Consider the following 10,892-nt stretch of genomic DNA (forward strand, 5'->3'; position numbering starts at 1 on the left):
ACCTCCACCAATGTCCCCTCTCCTTTCAAAGGATTTTTGTCTTGTAAATTACTTGGTGACCCTGCCAGTCCTAGTGCCATGTAAAAAGCATTCAGTCCACACTGTAGAGTAGTTGGTGTTTGGAAGGGCATCCAACTGTAAAAACTTTGCCAAACCTGACCTCGCCTGTGCTTGTGCCATGTAAAAAGCACTCAGTCCGTTCTGATGGGTGGGTGGGTGGTTGGTGTTAGAAAAAGCATCCAGCCATAAAAACCATGCCAAAACAGACACAGAAGTCTGGTGCAGTCTTCTGCTTGGCCAGCTCCAGTCAAACCATCCAACCCATGCTAGCATGGAAAACGGATGTTAAATGATGATGATGATGATAACCCAACAAATTACGTTTTAATATTTCATTTTACATTATGGTGGTGTGCTGATAGACTTGTTAGCACTCTGAGCAAAATGCTTTGTGGTATTTTGCCTGTCTTTATGTTATGAGTTCAAATGCCACTGAGGTTGACTTTGCCCTTCATCTTTTAGGAGGTCGATAAAACAATCCCAGTTGATAGCTGGGATCAATGTAATCAACTTCCACATTTCCCTCAAAACTTCTGGACCTTGTGCCAAAATTTGAAACCAATATTTTATTTTGCATAAAATTTACTGATAAATGATGAGAAAAATAATAAATAATAAAATTATTGTTTTTTATTAATAAAAGTAGGTAGAGAAAGCATATACATATTACAAATACAAATATGCACATACACACAAAAAAAAAACATGTATGTTGGCAAGCATATCAGCTGATTTAGGAGCCTCTATCTAGTCACTTGATCTGCAAAGAATAGAACCCAAACCTCCCTCGTATCACATCCAATGTCTTTAAAAAGGATACACTGAACAATTTAGTCTCTGATATATCAAAAGCTGAGACATTCACAGCTGGAACGCCTTTGATTGTAGGTATTCACAACCGGGACTGATCTGAGGCAAAAGAACAACTTCATACACAAACACAGACATGCATATATATAAACATGTTAGCAGGCACACATATCCATATATACAAACATGTATGCACACATGTACACATACACACACATGATGAAAGACAATTTCAGAAAGTTGTGAAACATCTATGAACAAGCAGGAGTGGCTGTGTGGTAAGTAGCTTGCTTACCAACCACATGGTTCCGGGTTCATTCCCACTGCGTGGCACCTTGGGCAAGTGTCTTCTACTATAGCCTCGGGCTGACCAAGGCCTTGTGAGTGGATTTGGTAGACGGAAACTGAAAGAACCCCATCATATATATGTATATATATATACATATTTGTGTGTTTGTGTGTCTGTGTTTGTTCCCTCACCATCGCTTGACAACCGATGCTGGTGTGTTTACGTCCTCGTAACTTAGCAGTTCGGCAAAAAGAGACCGATAGAATAAGTACTAGGCTTACAAAGAATAAGTCCTGGGGTCGATTTTCTCGACTAAAGGTGGTGCTCCAGCATGGCCGCAGTCAAATGACTGAAACAAGTAAAAGAGTAAAAGAGTAAGCAGTTACAAAAGTTGGAACTTACCAAGGAATTTATCTTTGGTAATGCTGTCTTCAAGCCAGTCTTTGTTCACGATATATTTACATACATTAATTGCTATAAAGAATTTCACAGTTCTACATAGGGACTTGGCAACCAGGTGAGTACATTGGCGTGGATTATCAGTAACACAGCCACCTAACTTCTCCACCATCTGCAAAAGAAAGGAATGTTTTCTGTTTAATGTTCATAACTTTTTCTTCTTTGTTTTTCAAAGCAGGTAAATTGGTTTCACATGTGGTTGGATGTAGCTTTCTGTTGCTAACAATTAAGTATGAAGTAGGAGTAATCAAGGCTCCAACCCAGTTTTTTAACCAGTCAGGTGAAGTAGAACAAGCAGAGTTATTGTGTAGAAAAGTTTCTACATTTCAGTGAGATTATATGCAGTGAGGGAGAAGAGAATCCAGACGTTTATATTTGAGAATTATTATGTAGACCTACATGGGGTTCCTCTGAAAGATTTCTAGAGTAATGGTAATGTTGCTTGATAGGATGGATAGCTCAAAGGTCAGAGAGTATCTCTAGGTTAAAGCTGCTACTTCTCCATATTGAGAAGTCAAAGCACCAGTCCTATGAATTATTATAATGTTGCAACAAAGGATTGCAAGACATATTCTACAAGCCAAACCAACAAGCAAGACACCTACAGGTAGACCACAGGTGAAATGACCCAATATCTATAGTCTCACTTGGTCATGCTTGGGAATCCAGCTGGAAAGTCTAATGATAGTTGCATCTAATATAGAAGAGATGTCTGAGGATCCATTCATCCATGTGTGCATCTGCAAACTTATCTACCTACTTATACATACATATAAACATATATACATTATGGGCTCCAGCACAGTTTCCTTCTACCAAATTCTACAATTGAGTGTAAGTCACTTACTTGCCCAAGCTTCTACACTGTGAGACCGAATCAAGAATCACATAGTTGCAAAGCAAACATCTTAACTATACACACATTTCTGCTAGTAGACCACATCAGGCATTGTATATGATTGATGTTACTAAACCTATCTATATCCACAAGAAGCCGAAATCCTATGGAGTCCAAACATTATGGACCAGTATTTTTTAAAATTGTAAAAATATATTATATACTGGTTTCAGTTACTGGATATCATCAATGAGATGCCTTCGCCGTCAATGTTTTTAGTTGATGATATTGCCTGCAGTTTTTTTTGTCAGGTATTAAACTCCATCAAATTTCATTAAAAATGAATGGTGAACAAAGAGAAAACTCACTGACCTAAACACTGCAAGGTATTTTTGTCACATGTATTAGTTCTGCTCAAACCACATGTAATAGAAACATGTGCGTATGTGTACACATATGTCTACCACAATCATCATTTTAACGTCCACCGTTCCATGTCTGTATGGATCAGATGGAATTCAATGAGGCAGATTTTCTGCAGCTGGATTCCCTTCCTGTTTCCCACCCCCATCCCCATATATATATATATGTTTGTTATGTGCAACAGAAGCATTATAAGTTTAAAATAGCAATCTGTGTATCATACATAAAGCAGATACATCATGGAAAAACTAATTAACTACTATAGTCATCTCTTCTGAAGAAATCTCTTATGGAGAAATATATCAATAGCAGATAAAAATTGTCCAGCAGTGGTGGTGGCATTGCTAAATGCACCTAAATAAAGTACCAGTCCAGAGCTGTGGAATGACAGAGATTTAGAGTGTCAGATGAGATGCCTTGCAGTATCTGTTCTGACTGTGAGCATTCTGAGTTCAAATACCCTGTAATACTTCTGGCAGGAACTGTGACAACTGACAAATAGCAGCAGCAACAACAGAAAAACCAAACATAGCTTTCTTGGTTAGATTGGGAGATCAGTGGTAATAAGAAACAATACAATACACTAAAAAGTGAACATCAATATTTAGCCTTATGAAGGCGACAAGCTGGCAGAATCATTAGCATACTGGGCAAAATGCTTAGCAGCATTTCATCCGTTTTTATGTTTAGAATTCAAATTCCAAGGTCAACATTGGTTTTCATCTTTTTGGGGCTGATAAAGTAAGTGCAAGTTGAACACTAGGATTGATGTAATCAACTATACCCCTCCCCCAAAATTACTGGCCTTATGCCAAAATGTTTAGCCTTACATTAATCAACCTGCTAAATATAGCAGCCAAAATTCCATTAAACCATTACGTTCTTAAAAAAGGAAGGACATAGATAATGTATCTTAGTATACATTATACCTAAATAAAAGACAAGATAGCCATATGTGGAACAGCTTAGATCAAAGGTCTGATAATTCAGGTCTGACTTGAGATTAAACAACAATGTAAAGTGTGTCAAAATTAATACTCACCCCACGGAACTTTCTCACAGTATTATTCCCAAAACCAGTAAACAATATTTTGGGGTTTGTAGTCACAGATACAGCTTCATTCATTAACCTAAAGGAATACAAATTATATTGTGCATATATGGATAGGTCAGATACTAAAGAAGATCAATATTAAGAACCAATTTAAGGCGGTGAGATGGCAGAATCATTAATGTGCCATGAAAAATATTTAGCAACATTTCTTCTGCCTACATTCTGAGTTCAAATGTTGCCAGAGCTGACTTTAGGGGTCGATGAAATAAGTACCAAAGAACATTGGGGTTGATGTAATCAACATAAAAATTGCTGACCATGTGCCAAAATTTGAAATCAATATTAAGAACCAATTAGGTTTAAAATAGCAAATTACACATCATGTACAATACTATTTTCAAATTAAAGAAGTGATTTTAAATTCTCAATCGCTAGCCACCTACACTTTTTTCTGCAAAATAGGGGTAGTTTATCCTGTTCAGGCTATATTATTAGCATTATTCTGTGATTGAGAATTTAAAATCACTTCTTTAACTTTCTAAGACATCTCAACGCTTCTAAAGGCAAACTTCGTTTGTTTATTTACGTTTGTCGTAATTTGAATTTATTTTCAAACTGTTATTATTTCAACTAATTTTCATTTCCATTCAGAACCCAACTGGGTTGTTCCATATCCTACTGAGATCAAAGAGGACAGTGTAAAAGAAGGCAGTATGTGATTTGTGGGGATATCTAACATGCTCAACTAGGAATAGCAGTCTAATTTCCTCAAATCACACTCAACATTGGATAATGTTGCACGAGATATCCAAAGGCACAAGATAATCAAAGCTGGAATAGCTTTGTTCATAGGTCTCTTCAATCAGAACTGATCTAGGGAGTTAAACAGCCAATACAACTGGATGTGATTAACACTATCTCCATTAATACAAGTTAGGCTACTGTTTTAGTATGATCTGACTTCAGACAGTTTTTGCATATATCCAATGCTTTCTAGTTTGATAAGAGAAACTGGCTAAAATATCTCAATGATCCTGAAGGCAAAGTCAGCTGAAGGGAAAATTAAGAGTGATCCACTGTTATGATGTATTAATGTAGTTGCGGACTTATAGTATATTCATTTATCAACTGTTCAAATCACCAACACATAATCCAGCGATATCACTTCTTAATGGCTTCTACAGCTCTCTATATAATATATGGCTGCGCATACAACACTCTTCTTCTATCTCCAGCACGCATGCGTATCTATACATTTCAGAACCGTTCATTTATCCTTTCACGGAGGTGTTTGGACTCCACCACAACAGAAACAGATCCCACGTAGTGGTTAGTGCAAGGCCTAGAAGTGGGGAAGAGGCACACAATGATAGGAGAGACAGGTAATGAAAGAAGAGATGTTTGAGTCATGAGTAGTCTGAATGGAGGTGATACAAGACTAGTCAGTCAGCAGTTGGCAGAGAGGCCATTCCAATAGCAGGAGAGAGAGAGAGAGAGAGAGAGAGATAGAGAGAGAGAGAGAGAAAGGGAGGGAGAGAGAGAGAGAGAGACAGACAGACAGACAGAGATAGAGAGAGACAGACAGACAGACAGACAGACAGACAGACAGACAGAGATAGAGAGATATAGAGAGAGAAAGGGAGAGAGAGAGAAAGGGAGAGAGAGAGAGAGAGAGAGAGAGAGAGAGAAAGGGAGAGAGAGAGAGAGAGAAAGGGAGAGAGAGAGAGAAAGGGAGAAAGAGAGGCTAGCTTTCTGTGGACTAGAGACTGAAGTGCAAAACAATTTCATGTCATTCAGTCAAATGGGTTTTCTTTAGATACAGTCAAGAACATGTGTATGTGTAGCAGCAACACTGTCCCGGATGTGTGAACAGTGTTCCATTGTAGGCTTTACATGAGCTTTGTAGAGAAGAATTATCAGTAGCTGAATTATTTTCTGGCTCTCAAGAGGAAAGCCAGTTTTCGACTTGCAGTCTTTGCTATGTTGAATATATACATTTTCTAGAAGAGATCTTCAGGGATAGTGGGGCCTTACATCTGAAGTACTGCATGATAGAACTGAACCCATGTCATATGGTTACATGTGTGTGAAGCAAATTCTTAACCACAAAGCTACAACTCAATCAAATTACTTAACACTTTATCATTTAAACTGGCTATATCTGGCTCAAATATTCTACCTGTTTGGCATTCAAACTGGCCAAATCTGGCATCTCACAACAAGCCTACAATGTTATTCTTAAAATAAACAATCAATCATAAAAATCTTGATGCTACAAGATAATGTATGATTAATTCAAAGCAATATAAATAAATAACAATTACATTTGACAAAATAATCCAAATGCTAAAGGGTTAAATCATTTCACAAACCTTGCTTTCTTTTTGGCAGGCGCATCAATATCAGATGAAAGAGAATTAGATAACTCATCCTCAATAGTGTTTTCATGAGAAATGAAGTTTCTTTTGGGTACAGAAGTAAATTTCTGTGAAAGAAAAAATTAAAAACATGAATTAAAAAAAACCAAAAACCTCATTTTTATAAGTAATAATGATATCTTTTGATTTCTTTTTTTAGACAAAGAAATCAATCATCATCATCGTTTAGCGTTCATTTTCCATGCTGGCATGGGCTGGATGGTTTGACTGAGGTCTGGAGAGCCAGCAGCTGTACCGGGCTCCAATCTAACCTGGCAATGTTTCTACAACTGGATGGTCTTCCTAATGCCAACCACTCTGAGAGTGTAGTGGGTGCTTCTTATGTGCCACCGGCACAGGGGTCAGTCAAGTGGCACTGGCACTGACCATGCTCGAATGGTGCTTTTTACGTGCCACCGGCACGGGAGCCAGTCATGGGGTTCTGGCATCGGCCATGTTCAGAGGGTGCTTTTTATGTGACACCAGCAGGAGGGGGGGCAGTCAGGCGGTCCTGGCACCGATCATGTTTGGATAGTGCTTTTTACATGCCACCTGCATGGGAGCCAGTTAGGGGGCACTGGCATTGGCCACGTTGAGATGGTGCATTTTATGTGCCTCCAGCACAGGGGCTAGTCAGGTGGCTCTGGCATCAATCACATTTGGATAGTACTTTTTATGTGCCATCAGCACGGGAGCCAGACAAAGAAATCAATATTTAATCTTAATAGAGATGTAGGGTTGGCTTATAGAATCAACTTCAGTATTGATGAAACATAGACAAATGAAATTGGTCCTGATAAAATAGATGGCAATGGAGTCAATGAGTGCAAAGTCTAAGAAGCAGATTTCTCCAGCAAAGCAAGTTATCATAAGTATAGAGACTTGCCTAATAAGTTAACCCTACTGCCAGAGATCAGATTCACTTCCCATCACATTCTAATTTTAAACAATGTAAATTCAGGCGGTTGTCTCCCCTACTACATTTTCTTATGAAATTTTTTTTTAAAAATTATTTCATTAGGTTAGGCTTAAATATAAGACTTTATTTCCAGTTTCCATTGTGTTAAACAAATAAACAGCTGCTGTCCCTTTGCTGTAGTTAGATTTTCCCCACAGGTGGAACTGAGCTCAGCATTCTAAAACATTGAATCAACTATCGATTGCTGGGATGACAAAGCCTTAAAGAAATAACACTATTATTGTGTCTAACTTTGTATAAATGGGTCTCTATGTGGTTGTTTGACCTGCTAGAAATAGCACACAAATCTCTTTCAAACCATACATTCTTGAATGAAAAAAAAAAGGACACAATAGATACTTTACTCCATGTTATGCTTTTCCTATACTTAAGAGATGAGGAATTATGTACATTATTTACCTTTGACGGATATTTGTCCTCATCTTGTTTGTTGTTAACACAACGGTTTGGCTGATATACCCTCCAGCCTTCATCAGGTGTCTTGGGGAAATTTCGAACCTGGGTTCTCATGCCTAAGGTATTTTTTGAAATTATTATTATTCAGGTCACTGCCTGGAATTGAACTTGGAATCTTAGGGTTAGTAGCCTGCGCTCTTAATCACGCCATATACCCGTGGGCATATGGCACAGTGGTTTAGAGCACGTGCTACTAACCCCAAGATTCCAAGTTCAATTCCAGGCAGTGACCTGAGCAACAGCAGCAGCAACAGCAACAGTAACAGCAACAACAACGACATCATCATAAAGTACCTTAGGAATGAGAACCCAGGTTCGAAATTTCCCCAAGACACCTGACGGAAGGCTGGAGGGTATATCAGCCAAACCGTTGTGTTAACAACAAACAAGATGAGAACAAATATCCGTCAAATGTAAATAATGTCCATGTTATGCTATTAAAAGCAAGATGGCTATGACTTGAATGCCTGTAAATCTATTCAATGAGGGTGGATCTGAGTGAAGCAACATCAACCAGAGTATCTCCTTACAAATAGTGTGGTTTAGCTATTAGGAATTCAAAGTCTTGGTCACATTCACAAAACAATGCCAATAATAGGATGATCCCTAAACCCCTATCTGCATTATCATCTGATATCTAAAGCAACAATTAAACATCGATGTTCAATAAATTCACTTTTAATTATTATTAACCACCTGCTCATTGAAGCATTTAGTTCATCATTTCATTGTAATGGCCACTTTTCCATATTTTCATGAGTCAGATGGAATTTATTGAGGGAGATTTTCTATGGCTGGATGCCCTTCATGTTACCAACCTGGTTCCAAGCAAGGTAATAGTTCCCAATGGTAAGATATGTTCTTGCAAAATATAGGAAATGAAACACACTGCTTGTATGACAGTGACAATTGTTTACAGCTAAATGTAATATCAAGTCAAGGAAAAACACACATATTTATATTTATATATGTTGGGCTTCTTTCAGTTTCCATCTACCAAATACACTCACAAGTCTTTGGTTAGCCCAGAGCCATAGCAGAAGACAGAAGGTGCCACACAGATGAACTGAACCCAAAACCATGTGATTGGGAAGCAAACTTCTTATACAGATATACCAATGGTTAAGCTGTAGGGAGAAAATAGTGTAAAATGTTTTTTTTTTAAGGTTGTTTTAAAAATAAAATAATCCTCTGAATGCATAGAGCTTTTGTGAACTAATGCTACATACTTTAGCTTTGTGAGTTCATTACAGTTTGATAAGCAGTCTCTTTCTTACACTAAACTTCATGTCAGCAGTTTGCAATAACCTTCCTATCTATGAGACTCCAGTAAGGTGGATTTCTTTCAGGAGGTATTTGAACTCAAAATGCAAAAGAACCTGAAAAGATAACAGAAGATGCTCTGTTCAACACACTAACAATTCTACTGACCCAGACTGTATTTTATATATCAACTTGACATTAAGAAAGGGCATTCAGCCAAAGAAACTATGACAAAAAGCAGACATAGGAACTCAATGCGGTCCTCTGAGTCACCAGCTCCTGTCAATCCATCCAACCTATGCCAGCATGGAAAATGGATGTTAAATGGTGATGATGAAGATGAAAGGATAAAGGTAAAGTTGACATGAATGAAATTTGAACAGAGTTGGAATAAATTAGCATAAAACAGTCCAATAAATGCTCTAATGACTCTGCAAACTTGCTGCCAAGATTAAAAATAAAATGAAATAGCCCTTACCTTCCAAACATCTCGAGATATTTTAAGTGGAGTACACCAACCGACTGAAAAAGTAAAAATAAAAGTAATTTATATATATAAAACTGAGAATGTGTGTCTGTCTGTATGTGTGCATCACTAAAACTTGAGAACTACCCAACAGATTTAATACAAATTTTACACATGCCTTACTTAGGGACCATGCAGTGTCATGGGCCAAAAAAATTTTCAACTTCTGGCTTGATGTGAGCCTGGAGCAATCTCTAATCTTTTACACTGTTTCTGTATTACATGTCAAAGGTGAAACAATAACATCTCTATTAATACTTTCACTATAATATGGTTTCAATTTCAATTACTTTCATTATATATCTATGTATATTAGTTGCATTTCTATTATTTATAATTTGTATTTATATACATGTTGTATGTATATATATTTATGTATGTATGTGTGTGTGTATATATATATATGTATGTATATATGCGTATATATATATATATATATATATATATATATATATATATATATATATATATATATATATATATATATATATATATATATATATATATATATATATATATATATGCATATATTTATAAATATATATTTATTTATATTTATATGTATATACATATGTATATATGAGTATATATATGTATATACATATATGTATGTGTATATATATATATATATATATATATATATATATGAGAAAAACAGGGGGCATTTATGAGAGTTCTCTAAAAAGTCACCAACGGCAATGCAGATTTGGACATGGCACAAAAAATTTAACAAGGAAGGCTGTCTGTGCAGGGCAAAAGGATCATACGACCACTGACATCGCAAGAGACGGTCGAGCGGGTTCGCCAAAAACTCTTACAAAGCCCCAAGAAAACCCATAAGAAGAACAAGTCTGGAAACCCAGATTCCTCCAATGACAGTTTGGCGTGTCCTGAGGAAATGCTTGATAATGAAACCCTACAAGCTGCAGCTTGTTCAGGCCATAACAGCAGATGACAAGCAAAAGTGCAAACAATTCTATGTTGATGTGCAAGAGATACTTGAAGAAGCCAAGTTCAAGCAGTGATGAGGCCACATTTCATAGGAATGGCAAAGTCAATAAGCATAATGTTCACATTTGGAGCGAAGAAAATCCCCTTGAGGATGAGAGGGACTCACCAAAAGTGAATGTGTTGTGTGCCAGTTTTTGTGAAATCGTTCATGGAATCCACATACTTTTGAATTTCTGATTCAAATTTGGAGGAATAAATCTTATGTTGCTCAACATTAATCCTGTTTAGTTTCATTTACTTTGACTATGTAGTTTCTGTGATATTAACACCTCAAATGATATAAAGTTTTTTGAAACACCCTATATAT

General features: G+C 36.9%; 1 protein-coding gene across 1 annotated transcript in view; it reads right to left on the reverse strand.

Annotated features, from left to right (window-relative positions):
* LOC106870975 (PAX-interacting protein 1) overlaps positions 1-10,892 on the reverse strand; it is a 51,887-nt gene that overhangs the window by 7,187 nt on the left and 33,808 nt on the right. The window contains exons 13-16 of the mRNA XM_014917220.2: positions 9,527-9,570; positions 6,306-6,418; positions 3,922-4,009; positions 1,562-1,730 (exon numbers count right to left, since the gene is read on the reverse strand). Of these exons, the coding sequence (XP_014772706.1) occupies positions 1,562-1,730; positions 3,922-4,009; positions 6,306-6,418; positions 9,527-9,570 (414 nt within the window). The remainder of the gene's footprint in view (positions 1-1,561; positions 1,731-3,921; positions 4,010-6,305; positions 6,419-9,526; positions 9,571-10,892) is intronic.

The sequence above is a fragment of the Octopus bimaculoides genome, chromosome 5 (genome assembly GCF_001194135.2).
Source record: "Octopus bimaculoides isolate UCB-OBI-ISO-001 chromosome 5, ASM119413v2, whole genome shotgun sequence".
Taxonomy (NCBI): domain Eukaryota; kingdom Metazoa; phylum Mollusca; class Cephalopoda; order Octopoda; family Octopodidae; genus Octopus; species Octopus bimaculoides.